The sequence below is a fragment of the Scyliorhinus torazame genome, chromosome 12 (genome assembly GCF_047496885.1).
Source record: "Scyliorhinus torazame isolate Kashiwa2021f chromosome 12, sScyTor2.1, whole genome shotgun sequence".
Lineage (NCBI taxonomy): Eukaryota > Metazoa > Chordata > Chondrichthyes > Carcharhiniformes > Scyliorhinidae > Scyliorhinus > Scyliorhinus torazame.
Genome location: NC_092718.1, coordinates 99,419,750 through 99,436,874, shown reverse-complemented (window position 1 = coordinate 99,436,874; position 17,125 = coordinate 99,419,750). Strand labels below are relative to the sequence as shown.

Genomic DNA, 17,125 nt, shown 5'->3' with positions numbered 1-17,125 from the left:
TTGCTTTAAACTGCCCGACCCGCCAAGCCTTCTGCTCGGTCTCTGCCGCTTCTGAATCATATCCTCTCTCAACCATCTTATTGAACAACTTTGTATGCTCAATAACAATGGTTTGTATCATACTGCCATCGGGTCCCCTCTGGGGGTTCCCTTTTCTGTGCTCCATCGAATCATCGTGGGGCCCCACCCTTTCCAGTCTTTTTAATGCATGGCAGCTTATCCTGCACTGCTCGTCGTCGTGGTACAAATGTCCATCTTTGCCCAACCAACATTAGCACGTTCTCAGTGTTGCATGTCTCTGCCGCTATCTACTCTGCAGCTTTTACCCCTTGTTCGGGTGCACAACTTATGGATCCGGCCGTCTGATACACAACTCCTCTATCTACCAGGTGGTAAATTAAAATGTACTCACCTGCATAGGAGATTCGTCATTCTGCTGGAATCCGGTGGAAGACCCAGCTCACAGTGCACCAAAATATGTAGGAGCATTTCCAAGGACTGAGCATTGAGCTAGCTTTTACGTGGGGTTCCTCCCTCTTAGTTACAGCTCAGCTGAACACACAGATCTACAGACACACACCAACCTGGTTAAGACAGCTTTATTATTCCAAGCTTGGTCCATGTACATGGGAGAGAGATCTGGATAAATGTCCAAATTACTTTGTCTGACACTGGTACAAACATACCAATTATAGAATTTCCAAAAAATCAATAGCCCACCCCAGTTGAACTTGATCCAATCCTGGAGCTGTCAAGTTTATATTGTCCAGTAAAATTTACTTTAAGCAAAATGACAACTTGTGATCTGCTCATCATTTAACACCATCCTGCCACCTGTTGTTTACTAGAATCCTGTGTCCATTATAAAGTTGTTTTTCTGACATTCCCAACCTACGTGTCACAGGCAGTTACTGCCCACCTCATTGTTCATCTCGGGGCAGGATGCAAAATTGGTTTCCAATTTACACCATGGATTGTCTAAAACAGGATGCTGACCATTTTATTGCTGACCACACAATCCTGTTTGTCGCAAAAACATGGGCAAGTTAGCTAGCTTAAATCCCATCATGCATTGTGGCCACTGTTTGTAGCAAGAGTTTGAATGCTTATTACTGCTATGTCCTAAAAATACATGTCTAATGGTTAATAATGATGACAGGATATATTTTCTATGATTCATCTCAACCCTTAATAAACTAACTTATATAGAACTATTCTAGCGTTATCCTAGCTATTCAGTTTTAAGGGGTCTCATCTATGGACACTCCCTTCACCTCTGATGGAATCCACCTCCACCACTCTCCCAGGCAGTACATTCCAAACCCCAACAATTCTCTGAGTAAAGACGTTTCCCCTCACTTCACTCCAGCTCTCTTGTTGACCATTTTGAAATTGTGACTTCTAGTCACTGACATACCAACTAGTCGAAACAGAAGATCCTTCTTTACCCTGTCAAAATTGTTCAGAATTTTGAACAATCAATGAGGTTGCCTCTTAATCTTCTCTGTTCCAAGAAGAAAAAGCACAATTTCCCCAATCTTTCCTTGTTTCTAAAATTCCTCATTCCTGGTATCATTTGAGTAAATGTCCTTTGCCCTCTACCCAGGGTTTAACATTTTTTCTTAAATAGGTTGTACAGAACTGAACACAATACTCCAAATGTGGTCTGACTAATGATTTGTAGAGGTATAGCATCACTTCCTTGCTTTTATACTCTTTGCCTCTCTTTATGTACCCAAGGATCTTATAAGCCTTCTTAACAACTGTTTCAACTTGCCTGGCCACCTTCGGAGAATTATGCGCTCAAACCCCGCGGTCCCTCTACTCCTGTACTCCCCTCAAAGTTGCACAATTGAGCCTATATTGTCTCCCCATGTTTCTTCTACCAAAATGCATTACCTCATATTTTGCTGCACTGAGATTCATCTGCTAGGTATCTGCCCATTTGGCCAACTTGTCAATGTCCCTCTGAAGTTGTTGAGCATCTTCCTCACAATTCACTATTCTCCATCGCTTCAAATCATCTGCAACTTTAGAGATTTCGCCCTCAACACCTACTTCTAAATCATTTTTATAAATCAGAAAAAGCAAGGGTCCCAACACTGATTATTATTCCGGCATGCATCATATGCCTCTTTATTCTCCTTATTTTATCATAAATATCCTTAGTCATCCAGGGTACTCTAGCTTTGGATACACCATATTAATTTCTCATGGGTACATGGGTACATACCTAGCTTGCACCCTGTTCATCTCTCCTTTGAAACTCTCCCATTTGTCATACATTTTTTATCCATCAAAATGCATTTCCAATCTACCTGCTCCAGTTCAACTTTTAGACCCCTAAAATTTTCACTTTTCCGGTCTGGAATCTTAATCCATGACTGACTTTTATCCTTTTCTAATTTAAGGTTAAATCATATTATGTGATGATCGCTACATCCCAACGGTTCCCACACTCTGACGTTCTTCACCTGCCCTGCCTCATTTCCTAAGACGAGAGCCAGAACAGCTTGCTCCCTGGTAGGACTGGAAATGTTCTGTTGCAGAAAGTCCTACTGCAGGAATTTCTCCGCTTCCGTGCCCCACAATCTACCCTTTTCCCAGTCTACCTTACATCATTAAAATCCCCAACTATCACAACCCTACCTGACCTGCATGTTTCCATAATGTGCCTACAAATGCTCTCTTCCACTTTCTCCCCATGAATTGCAGGTCTATAATAAATACCAAATGAGGTCACTGCTCCCTTCCTGTTTCTCACCTCCATCCATATAGGTTCTAATTCTGGAACTGCATCTCATTCAAGAACTACGATATTAACTTTGACCAGGACTGCTACACTTCCTCCCTTTTTACAAACCCAGCGAACTGGCGGGACGGGCCACACCGGGGCCGAGGAGTGGCATGAACCACTCCGGCGTCAGGCTGCCCTGATGGTGCGGAATCCTCCGCACCTTCAGGGGCTAGGCCAGCGCCGGAGTGTTTGGCGCCGCACAAGCTTGGCCAACCGGCACCGAAAGGCCTCCGCTGGCCGGCACAAGCATGTGCTGGTGTCATCCCAGTGCATGCGCAGGGGGGTTCTTCTCCTCACCGGCCATGGCGGAGGTTGACAGCGGCCGGTGCGGAGGGAAAGAGTGCCCCCACGGCACAGGCCCACCCGCGGATTGGTGGGCCCCAATCGCGGGCCACGCCACCGTGGCGGAACCCCCTGGGGCCAGATCCCCCCGCATTCCCCCCGCCCCCTCCCCCCCGAGGACTCTGCAGACCGCCGTGGAGCCAGGTCCCACCGGTAAGGACCTGTTGTGATTTACGCCAGCGGGAACCGCCGAAAACAGGTGGCCGCTCGGCCCATCGCGGGCCGGAGAATCGCCGGGGGGGGGGGCGCTGCCAGCAGCCGCCGACCGGCGCGCCGCGATTCCCGCTCCCGCCAAAACCCCGGCGCCGGAGAACTTGTCAGCCGGTGGGGGCGGGATCCACGCCGCCCCCCCGGCGATTCTCTGACCCGGCAGGGGGTCGGAGAATCTCGCCCCCTATTCCTAATAAAATGCTTATTATCCGGGATGTTAAATATCCAGTCATGTTCTGGCTTGAGCCATGTTTCTGTCAATGCTACTATATCATATGTCCCTCGAGTAATTTCTGCTTCCAGTTCCCCAATTTTGATCACTGAACTCCGTGCATTTACAGACATGCAATTTAACCACTCCTTATCTCTGTCTTGCCCTTTGCGAGGTGACCATTTATTTGTTCCCTGTCAACACTCAAATCTTCTCTCACTTGCTTTCCCCTATTCCCCATCTTTGCTCTTTTGCCTTCACTGGTACTTCTAAAACTAGGCCCATTAGTCAATCCACCCCCCTGCCTTACACGTTTACATCCACCCCTACTACATTATTTACTCTCTCAGGAGATCGGTTCCTTTTCGGCTCAGATGAAGCCCATCTCTTCAAACAGCTTTCTTCTTTCCCAAAATTGATCTCAATGACCCAAAAATCTAAACCCCTCCCTTCTACACCATCCCTCAAGCCATGATAGGGCAGCACGGTAGCATTGTGGATACCACAATTGCTTCACAGCTCCAGGGTCCCAGGTTCGATTCCGGCTTGGGTCACTGTCTGTGCGGAGTCTGCACATCCTCCCCGTGTGTGCGTGGGTTTCCTCCGGGTGCTCCGGTTTCCTCCCACAGCCCAAAGATCTGCAGGTTAGGTGGGTTGGCCATGATAAATTGCCCTTCGTGTCCAAAATTGCCCTTAGTGTTGGGTGGGGTTACTGGGTTATGGGGATAGAGTGGAGGTGTTGACCTTGGGTAGGGTGCTCTTTCCAAGAGCCGGTGCAGACTTGATGGGCCAAATGGCCTCCTTCTGCACTGTAAATTCTATGATATTACATTCTATGCATTTACCTCCCTGATCTGTCTTTGCCTAAATGGTGATGTTCCTGGCACAGGTCATATTTCTGAAACTACGAACCTGGAGGTCTTACATTTCAACCTCCTCCCAATCTCCTGAAACTGGTTCAGGAAGACCTCCCTATGTTGTTGGTTCCCACATGAATGACAACCTCTGGTTGTTCATCCTCCCTGTCCAGACGTTTGTCCAGCTGATCCTTTCTGTCCCAAACCCTTGTACCTGCGAGGCAACAGACCCACGATCTTGGCTGCAAACTAGACTGTCCATCCTTCGAACTACTGGGTGACCCACTACTACCACCTTTCTAATATGCCGACCAGCCTCCCTCTCGTTGCCCAGAGTAGCCTGAGGCACCATGATATTATGGCTTTCCATTGAGTCATCTATACCTGATTTAGTCATGTTGCTCACTTCATAGGCATTTAACATTTCATACCGGTTGGACAGCTCCAAGGATTTCCTGGATATGCTGTCTCCTTTCCTTTTGATGAATGGGGTGGTACGGTAGCAGAGTGGTTAGCACTGTTGCTTCACAGCTCCGGGGTCCCTGTTCGATTCCCGGCTTGGCTCACTGTCTGTGCGGAGTCTGCACGTTCTCCCCGTGTCTGCGTGGGTTTCCTCCGGGTGCTCCGGTTTCCTCCCACTGTCCAAAGACGTGCAGGTTAGGTGGAGTGGCCATGCTAAGTTGCCCTTAGTGTCCAAAAATCAGGTTAGGTGGGGTTACTGGGTTATGGGGATAGGGTGGAGGTGTGAGCTTAAGTAGGGTGCCCTTTCCAAGGGCTGGTGCAGACTCGATGGCCGAATGGCCTCCTTCTGCACTATAAATTCTATGATTCTATGATTCACCCACTCTTCTGTTATCCCTACACTCCTCCGTGTGTGCCTATCACGATGTGGAATGCCCACCCTCTGGTACAACTGTTCCATAAACCCCTCTTCCTCTTCTATTGTGCGCAGTGAAGAGAGTCACTGATCCAAATCAGCCACATTGAGGGTGGTACAGTGGCACAGTGTTTAGTACGACTGTCGAATAACACCAGGGTCCCGGGTTAGATTCCGACCTCGGGTGACTGTCTTTGTGGACTTTGCACATTCTTCCTGTGTCTGCGTGGGTTTCCTCCGGATGCTCTGGTTTCCTCCCACAATCCAAAGATGTGCAGGTTAGGTGGATTGGCCGTGCTAAATTGCCCCTGGTGAGACTGTGGGGGAAGGGCAGGGGACTGGGTCTGTGTAGGGTGCTCTTTCAAAGTGTCGGTGCAGACTCGATTGGCCGAATGGCCTTCTTCTGCACTGTTGGGATTCTATGATTCTATGTTGTTCAAAGACTGCTATCCTCTGGCATTTCTTGCAGATATGACATTCCCGGATCTTGTCGATCCAAAATCTCTCACATCTTGCATGCCACGCACATCACAGGTTTCCCTAGAGACCTTGCCATCTGTACTGATGAAGATGATGCTCACTGCTGAGGCTCTTCTGTTTATACGCCACAAACAATCATCGAACAGCCTCGCTATCATTGGTTTGAGGAGGAAGGAAGGATAGAAACACTACGGCAATGTAAAGCTTGGGGCTTTACTGACACTAGCTCCTCCGCGATCGCCTTCCCAGTTGTGGTGAGCGAGCCAACCTCTCCCAGAATCCTCCTCATTCACTGCTCACTACTTTCCTCTGTTGCATGCCGTCCTCCGTTCGAGCACCGCCTCCTTCTCTGCAATCCCCTTCTCAGTTGGGTGAGCAAGCCAACTTCTCCCAGAATCCTCCTCATTCACTTCTCGCTATTGCCCTCTGTTGGAGGATAGAAACACTGGGACCCCCACAGTGCAGTGTTCAATCAGATAAAGTGTGGCACAAAATTATACCATTCGGCCCATCCAGTCTGTGCCAGCGTTTCAAAGGAACATTCCTGTTGGTCCCACTACCCTGTTTTTCCTGGGCAAACCTGCAAATTGCTCATTCACAAGCAATTATCCAATTCCTTTTTGAAAGTCATCATTGAATCTGCTTCCATTGCCCATTCAGCCATGTATTCCAGATCACAAGAACACAAAGCAATAAAAATATCTGCAGTTCCACTCATTTGCTTGCTCAATTATCGTGAATCTCCCGACCAACAGAGTGGCACGTTGGTTAGCACTGCTGCCTCACTGGAGCAGGAATCCTGATTTGATTCTGGCCTTGGGTCACTGTCTGTGTGGAGTTTGCACATTCTCCCCTTGTCTGAAGGGGTTCCTCCAGGTGCTCCGCTTTCCTCGTACTGTCCAGAGATGTGCCGGTTAGGTGGATTGACCATGCTAAATTGTCCCTCAGTGCCCAGGGATATGCAGATTAAGTGGATTGGCCATGATCAATGCGTGGGGTTACAGGAATAGGGCACAGGAGTTGGCTTCAGTAGCATGCTCTTTCGGAAGGTCGCTACAGACTCGATGGGCCAAATAGCCTCCTTCAGCAATGTAGGGATTCTATGCACTCCTGTCAGTGAGCACATTTTCTTCTTGTTCATTCTTTGAGAACAATTCATGATTTTGAACAATTCCACTAAATCTCATGTTCTGCCTTGAGCTGAGCAGATGAACGTCTTCACTCTCAACACATACCTGGGTCCTCCATCAGATCTCATCCTGGGGTAGCACTGCTTCCCTGTGACAGATTCTCCAGAGATCTTAGTGACACAAAACACCTTTGTTCTTTCACTGTTCATTGTATTTCTACAATTTCACTGACCAATACATTGTATTGTTCACTGAAATTGCAGAGAATTTATGAAGGCGAACAGACTGTTCGGCCCAACTGTACAATGCTGATACTATTTTCATCACATAATCACCATCTCTTCCAACTGCGCCCACCTGTATCAACATATCCTGCTATTCATTCCCACATCACATGTCTGCTCCCTTCAAACCCATCCAGTCTTCATGAACTCATTCAAAACTGGAACTTAGCTGTCACATTCAACAAGACAAATAGAGGTCACATGAAGCTACATTTGCAAGGTGGCACAGTGGTTAGCACTGCTTCCTCACAGCGCCAGGGACTAGGGTTCAATTCCAGCCTTGGGTGTGGAGTTTGCACTTTCTCCCTGTGTCTGCATGGGTTTCCTCCCGGTGCTCCCACAGTCCTAAGATATGCACGTTAGATAGACTGGCAATGCTAAATCGCCCCGTTGTGTCTAAAAAGATGTGTAGGTTAGATTCAGGGGTTAATGGGATAAGGCGGCAGAGTGAGCTTGGGTGAAGTGCTCTTTCAAGTGTCGGTGCAGACTTGATGGACCTAATGGCCCCCTTCTGCACTGTAGGGATTCTATGACTGGAGGTATTCTATGACCTTTCTTCCTTAAACGCTCATTGAAGCAGCGTCTTATTAAATGGCAGAGAAGGCTTGAGCGGCTAATGGACTACCCCTGCTAATTGTTTTAATGTTCCTATGTTCCTATTATTTACCATAGATAATTCTATGTTCCGTCATCGTGAACTGCTTTACATAATCTCTTTCAATCAAGTGTGCATTTGTTTAGGAGCTCAGCCAATCAGTCCATGATTATAGATCCCAATAATTTTCAACAACTAATGTTAAACTGACAGCTCTGTAGTTTCTTTTGTTGTTATAAATCCACGCTCGCTATTTCATAAATGAAAACATACTAAAATCTAACCAATTATTAAAAGGTTCAGCAATTATCTCCCCTCTTATAATATCTGACACAAGCATAACTTTGTTATTCGATATTTGTGTTCCTTCGGGTTCCTTTGTTCAAAAACTAATTAAAGACCTGTATTAAACTCACTCCATTTGTCCCATTGTCTGACATGTAGGTCCATGGACATCAACCAAAGCAGCAACCACCACATCGATCACAAAGACAATTGCCACATCAACAGCAATTGAAAGCAGTACGTCGACCCTGATTGCAACGAGCAAATCGACCCCAATTGCAAACACATCAACACCGATTGGAACCACCACATCGACCCCGATGGCAACCAGAACATCCAGACCGATTGCAACCAGCACATCCATCCTGCTTTCAAACAACACAACTCCAGCAACAACCAGCACATCAACCTCATCTGTAACCAGGAAATGGACCACAGAAACAAACAATACCTCGCCCCCAGCTTCAACTAAAATTCCAATCACAGCTCCAAACCATAAAATAACTGCAACAAACACCACAAAGTCAACTCAAGTGAACTTCAGTGGCATACTTAAAACAGGTAAGTGTACTGTGGGACCAGATCCAAATAGGTGGCCTTCCCAACATGGAGTCACAGAGCTTTATAGTGCAGAAAAAGTCTTTGGCCCATTTTGTTGGCACCAGCAATCAAGTACCTATATTTTCTAATGACATTTTCCAGCATTTGATCAGTAGCATTGTATGCTATTGTGTTTCAAGTGCTCATCTCAATGCCTCTTAAATAGTGTGAGGGTTCCTGCCTCTACCACCCTTTCACGTAGTGAGTTCCAGATTCCAATCACGCGCTGGATGGAAACCTTTCTCTCCAAATCCGCTATAAATCCTGTTGCCCTTACCGCAGCTCATGCCTCCTGGTTATTGATCCCCTGCTAAGGGGAAACGTTCATTTCTATCAACACTATCCATGCCCCTCATAATGGTGTACCCAATGATCAGCATCCCTCCCCCCCCCCCCCCTCTCCCGCTCCAGCCTTCTCTGCTTTAATGAAAACGACCCCAGACTAACCAACGTCTCTTCACAGCTGAACCAATCCAATCTACACAACATCCTGGTCAATCTCATTTGCACCCTCTCTGGTGCAGCCACATCCTATCAATAGTGTGATGACCAGACCCCAATTATTATGAGGATACATTGAAACATTGAAAATAGCTGCAGGAGTAGGCCATTCGGCCCTTCGAGCCTGCACCATATGATCATGGCTGATCATGAAAATTCAGTATCCCACTCCCGCTTTCTCTCCATGCCCCTTGATCCCTTTAGCCGAAAGTGTCATGTCCATCTCCCTCTTGAATATATCCAACGGACTGGCCCCAACAGCTTTCTGTGGTAGAGAATTCCACAAGTTTGCCTGTTACTTTTAGGCTCTGGTCCCTAGTTCTGGACATCCCCAATATCGGGAACATTCTTTCCCCATCTAGCCTGTCCAGTCCCATCAGGATTTTATATGTTTCTGTGAGATCCCCTCTCATTCTTCTAAACTCCAGTGAGTACAAGTCCAGTCGATCCAGTCTTTCTTCATATGTCAGTCCTGCCATCCCGGGAATTTGTCTGATGAACTTTCGCTGGACACCCTCAATAGCAAGAATGTTCTTCCTCAAACTAGGAGACTGAAACTGCACACAATGCTCAAAGTGTGGCCTCACCAAGACCCTGTATAACTGCAGCAAGACATCCCTGCTCCGATACTCAAATCCTTTTGGTATGAAGGCCAGCATGCTATTAGCTTTCCTCACCGCCTGCTGTACCTGCTTGCCAACCTTCAGCGACTGTTCCACCATGACGCCCAGGTCTCGTTGCACTTCCCCTTTTGCTGAACCTGCTTGTCAACCTTCAGCGACTGTTCCATCATGACACCCAGGTATCGTTGCACTTCCCTTTTTCCAAAACTGCCACCATTGAGTTAATAATTTGCCTTCCTGTTTTTGCCACCAAACTCGATAAGCTCACATTTAACCACATTATATCGCATTTGCCAAGTATTTGACCACCCAGCCAGCCTGTCCAAGGCATCCTGCAGCCTCTTTACATCCTCCTCACAGCACACGCTGCCACCCAGTTTAATGCTGTCTGCAAATTTGGAGATATTGCATGCAATCCCTTTGTCCAAATCATTAATGTATATTGCGAACAGCTGGGGTCCCAGCACTGAACCCTATGCTACTCCACTAGTCACTGCCTGTCACTCTGAAAATGGCCCATTTATTCCCAATCCAACCAGTTCTCTATCCACATCAATACATTACCCCCAATACCATGAGCTTTAACTTTGCTCACTAATCTCTTGTGTGGGGACCTTGTCAAAAGCCTTTTGAAAGTCCAGATACACAACATCCACTGGTTCACACTCATCCAATCTACTGGTTACATCCTCAAAAAGTTGCAGGAGATTTGTCAAGCATGAATCCATGCTGACTTGAACAGATCATGTCCCCACTTTCCAAATGCTCAGTTATATCATCCTTAATAATTGACTCTCGAATTTTCACCACCACCGATGTCAGGCTAACCAGTCTATAATTCCCCATTTTCTCTCCCTCCTTTTTTAAAAAGTGGGGTCACATTAGCTACCCTCCAGTCCATTGGAACTCTTCCAGAGTCAATAGAAGGCTTGAAAATGATCACCAATGCATCCACTATTTCTACGGCCTCATCCTTAAGTACTCTGGGATGCAGAACATCAGGCCCAGGGGACTCATCGGGCTTTAATCCCATCAATTTCCCCAATACAATTTCCTGACTGATAAGGATTTTCTTCATTTCCTCCTTCATGCTAGACCCTCTGCCCCCTAAGTATTTCCGGAAGGTTATTGGTGTCTTAGTGAAGACAACCCAAAGTAATTGTTCAACTGGTCTGCCATCTCTTAGTTGTCCATTGTGCATTCACCTGATTCTAACTGTATTTGCCTTCACCAGTCTTTTTCTATTCACAAATCTATAGAAGCTTTAGCAGCCAGTTTTTATGTTTTCTGCAAGATTACTCTCGTATTCTATTTTCCCCTTCTGAATTAAACCCTTTGTCCTCCTCTGCTGAATTATAAATTTCTCCCAGTTCTCAGGCTTGTTGATTTTTCTGGCCAATTTACAAGCCTCCTCTTTGGCTTTAACACTATCCTGACTTCTCTTGTTATCCATGGTTGAGCCCCCTTCCCTGTTTTCCTCTTGTGCCAGACAGGGATGTACAATTGTTGAAGTTCATCCATGTGGCTTTTTAAAAACTGCCATTACCTATCCACTATAAACCCCTTAAGTATCCTGTGCCAGTTTTGGCAGGCTTGCCAGTAAGATTCCCCTTATCTCTTGCTCATAGATAAGGTCTCAGTCCGGTTGAATGAACATAAAGCAATGTTTATTTCTTTAAGAACTCATTTTGGTACATTCCCACAAAATTAACTTGAAAGACTTAAACGTCATTTCAACAAAAGGCCTTAAAAGTAATTTTTACGATTCTCCAATGGCTAAAATTCCTCTCGCTAATCAGTCAAACAGATCACATTCTTAAGGGAATCCTTATCTGGGTTTAGCCCCTTACTTAGTTTAATTGGTTCTAATTCTCAGCTGAGGCCCCCTTGATTCGTCCAGGAAAGTGTCAGTCACTTAACAGGTGATTGGTTAATTAGACATTAATCAATTATTCCAAATTAATTATCTTTCCACGACTCTTGTCCCACGTTCAAACTCCCTACGTCACATCTGGAATCAGTTACGATATTGTTTCAAATTCATTGAATGTGCCCTCATAACAGCAAGAGTACTTGCAGTACATTATTCATAATGTGTGAGACAGTCACGGACAGTATTCAAAAGATTAGCCAATTTTATAACTTATTCATATTTCTACAAATTCAATAAATTGCAAGAATCATTTTATTTTCCAGTATATTTCAGCTAATATTTTAAAGGACCTCCCTCAACAATTGTTAAATCCAACAGCCAGCTTATTCTAGCCAATGCACATCTCATACCATAGACTTATCTTTCTTTACGTTCAGGACCCTAGTCTCAGATTTAACTGTGTCACTCTCCATCTTAATGAAGAATTCTACCATATTATGGTCACTCTTCCCAAAAGGATCTCGCACCACAACGTTGCTAACTAATCCTCTCTCATTGCACAAATCTAGGATGACCTGCTCTGTTGTTTACGCAGAGGGTGGTGAGTGCCTGAAACATGTTGCCAGGGGAGGTTGTGGAAGCAGATATATTAATGGCATTGAAAAGGCTTCTTGACAAATACATGGATAGGATGGGTATATAGGGATACAGCACAAAGAAGTGCTGAAGGTCTTGGCCAAGGTTGGTATCATGACCGGTGCAGGCTTGGAGGGCCGAAGGGCCTGTTCCTGTGCTGTATTGTTCTTTGTTCTTCTACATTCCAGGAAATCCTCCTCCATCCCATTGCTACCAGTTTGATTATCCCTATCAATATGCAGATTGAAGTCACCCATAATAACTGCTGTACCCTTAATGCAAGCATCTCTACTTTCCTGTTTGATGCCATCCTCATCCTCACAACCATTGTTTGGTGGCCTGTACACAACTCCCACTGATGTTTTTTGCCTTTAGTGTTCAGCAGCTCCACCCATACAGATTCCGCATAGTCAAGGTTTATGTTCTTCCTTACTATTGCGTTAATCCCCTCTTTAACCAGCAAAGTTATCCCACCTCCCTTTCCTTTCCATCTATCTTTTCTGAATATTGAATACCCATGGATGTTGAGTTCCCATTCCTGGTCACCCTGGAGCCAGGTCTCCATGATTCCAAGTACATCATATCCGTTAATGACTGTCAGCGCAGTTACTTCATCAACCTTACTACAAATGCCCCTTGCATTGAGACACAGAGACTTCAGGCTTGTTTTTTTTTCCATTGATTGCCCTTGTAGAATTATGATGTAATGTGGCCCTTTTTGATTTTTGTCTTTGGTTTCTCTGCCTTCCACTTTTCCCTTTACTGCCTTTTGTTTCTGTCCTCACCTTACTTCCCGCATCGGTTCCCATCCCCCGCCATATTATTTTAAACCCTCCCCAACAGCACTAGCAAACACTCCCCCTAGGACATTGGTTCCAGTCTTGCCCAGGTGCAGACCGTCTGGTTTGTACTGGATCCACCTCCCCAGAACTGGTTCCAATGTCCCAGGAATTTGAATCCCTCCCTCATGCACGATCTCTCAAGCCACACATTCATTTTAGCTATCCTGCCATTTCTGTTCTGACCAGCTGCAAGTGGCAAAGGTAGCAATCCTGAGATTACTACTTTTGAGATTCTACTTTTTAGTTTATCTCCTAACTCCCTAAATTCAGCTTGTAGAACCTCATCATGTGTTTTTACCTATATCGTTGGTGCTTATATGCACCATGACAGCTGGCTGTTCACCCCATCCCTCCAGAATACCCTATAGCTGCTCTGAGACATCCTTGATCTTTGCACCAGGGAGGCAACTCACCATCCTAGAGTCTCGTTTGCGGCCGCAGAAACGCCTATGTATTCCCCTTACAATCGAATCTCCGATCACTATAGCTCTGTCACTCTTTTTCCTGCCCTCCTGTGCAGCACAGCCGGCCATGGTGCCATGAACCTGGCTGCTGCCACCTTCCCCTGGTTCGCCATCTCCCCCCAACAGTATCCAAAATGGTATACCTGTTTTGAAAGGAGCTGACTGCACTGCCTTCCTACTCTTCCTCTATTTGGTGGTCACACTTTCCTTATGTTCCTCAGTGATTTTGATCTGTGGTGTCACCAACTTACTGACTGTGCTGGTCACGATTTCCTCAGCATCGTGGATGCTCCGAAGTTAATCCACTCCTGAGCCGGGAAGCGGTCTGACAGGAGCTGCAGTTGGACACACTTCCTGCACATGAAAGAGTCAGGGACACCGGAAGGGTCCCTGAATTCCCATTTCGTACAGGAGGAACATGACACAGGTCTGGGATCTTCTGCCATGACTTAACACTTAAATTAACTTTACAACAATGCTAAGAGAGAATAAGAGAAAATTAAATTAAATTAAAAACTACTTACCAGTCACCAGCCAATCACGTACCTGCTGGCTGTGATTTCCTTTTTTAACCTTGCTTGTCCTCCTCACAGTGCCTTTTTCTTTTGGTTAGAGGAGGATGGGGGGAGGTAAACACTAATGTAGTATTTCGGGCTTAACCGTTCCTTGACACATTTTCTTCGGCTAACCACATTACAGGCGACGTGTCTCAATTGACTTCTCCCAGAATCCTCTTCTACTGCCTCTATTGGATGAACTTGCTCCTGTTTGTCACTGGAGGGGTTCTTCAGATAATCACAGTACAGTGGCGGTGACTGAGTTGACTTCTCCCAGAATCCTCTTCTGTCACCTCTATTGGATGAACTTCCTCCTGCTTGTCACTGGAGGAGTTCGTCGGCTACTCATAGTACAGGTCAAGGTGACTGAGTTGACTTCTCTCAGAATCCTCTTCTGCCGCCTCGACTGGAGGAACTTCCTCCTGTTTGTCACTGGAGGAGATCTTCAGCTACCCACCGCATAGTCGAGGTGACTGAGTTCTCTTCTCCCAGAATCCTCTTCCACTGCCTGTATTGGATGAACTTCCTCCTGTTTGCCACTGGAGGGGTTCTTCAGCTACCCATAGTACAGTCGAGGTGACTGAGTGAACTTCTTCCACAATCCTCTTCTGCCTCCTCTTAAAAATCACTCATCTCACCTCTTAAAATCCCCACCATCCGAACCAGGTTCAGCTTATGCAGCTGCACCCACCCCCACGCCACCTGGATACTCAAGTAGCCCGCCCAGCTAGCCTGGCAGCCCTTGCCCAAGGCTACTGAGTCTCCTACACCCTGATTCCCTCCCCACCCCCCCCCCCCCCCCCCCCACAAGCACACCTCCATGTAACAAACAAAGAAACATAAAAAAGGTGCACTCACTCTTGATGCTCCACAAGCATCCCACCACCAAATCTAACCAAACATCGTCCCCACTGCCTTGAACGGTAGCTCTCCCAACAACCTCTCCTGCCCCCTGGCGTCAATTGGGAACACCCCACTCTTCCCCATGTTCAGCTTGTATCCGGAAAACCAGCCAGAATCAGCCAAAATGCTCATGATTCCACCAATGTCCCCAGTGGGTCCAAGATTTACAGCAACAGATCGTCTGCATACAGCGAGACCCTGTGCTCGACCCCCCCCCCCCCCCCCCCCCCCCCGCCCAAGACCCTGCCTTGTCCCACAGTGCAACCCAAAATACCCTGAGCTCACCCGGTTCGTCTGCACGCTTTCTACCACTGCCCTATACAGCAGCCGGACCCAATCCACAAACCCCTGCCCAAACCCAAACCATCCCAGCACCTCTCACAGATACTCCCACTCCACCCGGTAGAAAGCCTTCTCTGCATCCATTGCCACTGCCACCTTAACTTCCTTTCCCTCCAGGGGCATCATAATCACGGTCAGTAACCTTCTCACATTCGCCACCAACTGCCTCCCCTTCACAAACCCCGTCTGATCTTCACCTATCACCCCAGGTGCACAGTCCTCAGTACGCGAAGCCAGCACCTTCGCCCGCAACTTGCCATCCACATTTAGCAATGATATCGGACGGTAGAACCACACTGTTCCGGATCTTTATCATTCTTCAGTATCAGGGAAATAGACGCCTGCGACCTGGTGTGGGGTGATCACCCTATATGTCTTCACTAGCAGAGGCCCAGGTTCCCACCAAACATCTCACAAAACTCCACCGGGAACCCATCCGGACCCAGGTCCTACCCTGCCTGCATCGCCCCCATACTCTCCATCACTTCCACCAACCCAATAGGGGCCCCCCAGCCTCTCCACCAGGTCCTCCTTCACACTGGGAAACTTCAACCTGTCCAAAAAGCGGCGACCCCCCGCCCCCCCCCCCCCCACCCTCCCCCCCCTCCCCCGGCATGGGGCTCCGATTCACCTAACTTCCTATAAACTCCTCGAATACACCATTCAGCCCCACAGGGTCCAGTACCACCCTTCCCATACCATCCTTCACTCTTCCAATTTCCCTCTCTGCCTCTTGCTTCCTAGGTTGGTAGACCAGCATCCTATTTGCTTTCTCCGTGTACTCATACACTGCTCCTCTGGCTCTCTGCAACTGCCCTACTGCTTTCCCCATGAACACCAGCCCAAACTCCATCTGGAGCCTCTGCCTCTCCTTCAACAATCCTGCCCGGGGACCTCCGCGTACTTCCTGTCCACCCTCAAAATCTCGTCCACCAGTCTTACCATCTCTGCTCGTTCCTCCTTTTACCTGTACGCCTGGATCGAAATGAGCTCCCCCCTAACCACTGCCTTGAGCACCTTCCATAGCGTGGCGGCCATAACCTCCCCCATATCGTTAAGTTCCTCATACCCATGGATGGCTCGCACATCTCCTCATCTGCTCATAACCCCACATACAGCCTCCACTGCAGACTCAACACCGGCACCCCCCTCATCTTCAAGTCTAACCCTGAATGGAAGACCTACCCTACCCATCCCTCCTCAACCTTGTCTGATCCCCGATCTTTGAATGCGCCTCTTGTAAAAAAAGCCACATCCGCCTTCAAATGCCTCAGACGCGCGAACACACGTGACCGTTTGACAGGTCCATTTAGCCCCCTCACATTCCACGTGACCAGCCTGGTTGAGGAACACCCCACCCCCCTCCCCTGCCAATCAACCATATCCCTTTTTAGGCAAGCCCACAACCCCTGTCATACGACCCTCCAGGCCCACCCTCGGATGCTCAGTCATCACTCCCTTTCTTGCTGCTCCACAGCAGCCACACCCTGCAGGCCACCCTCCCCCGCCTCCTTCCCTATTGCCCTCACAGCTTGTTCGTCTGCGGCTTCCTCATCAGCGCGCTGTGCGTTTAGTCGATCTCCAGTGGGCAGTCGAGGGCTCATCCCCATCAATATTTCCAGCATCTTTGTTGCGTACGTGCCAGCTTCCACTCTCTCGATGCCTTCAGGCATCCCCACGACTCCCAGGTTCTGTCGCCTGGAGCGATTCTCCAGG

The 17,125-nt window shown here is 47.5% G+C and overlaps 1 protein-coding gene across 1 annotated transcript in view; it reads left to right on the top strand.

The window, feature by feature from the left end:
- Positions 1-17,125, top strand: part of LOC140387094 (uncharacterized) — a 571,970-nt gene that overhangs the window by 543,915 nt on the left and 10,930 nt on the right. Inside the window, exon 16 of the mRNA XM_072470103.1 lies at positions 8,228-8,629. Coding sequence (XP_072326204.1) covers positions 8,228-8,629 — 402 coding nt within the window. The remainder of the gene's footprint in view (positions 1-8,227; positions 8,630-17,125) is intronic.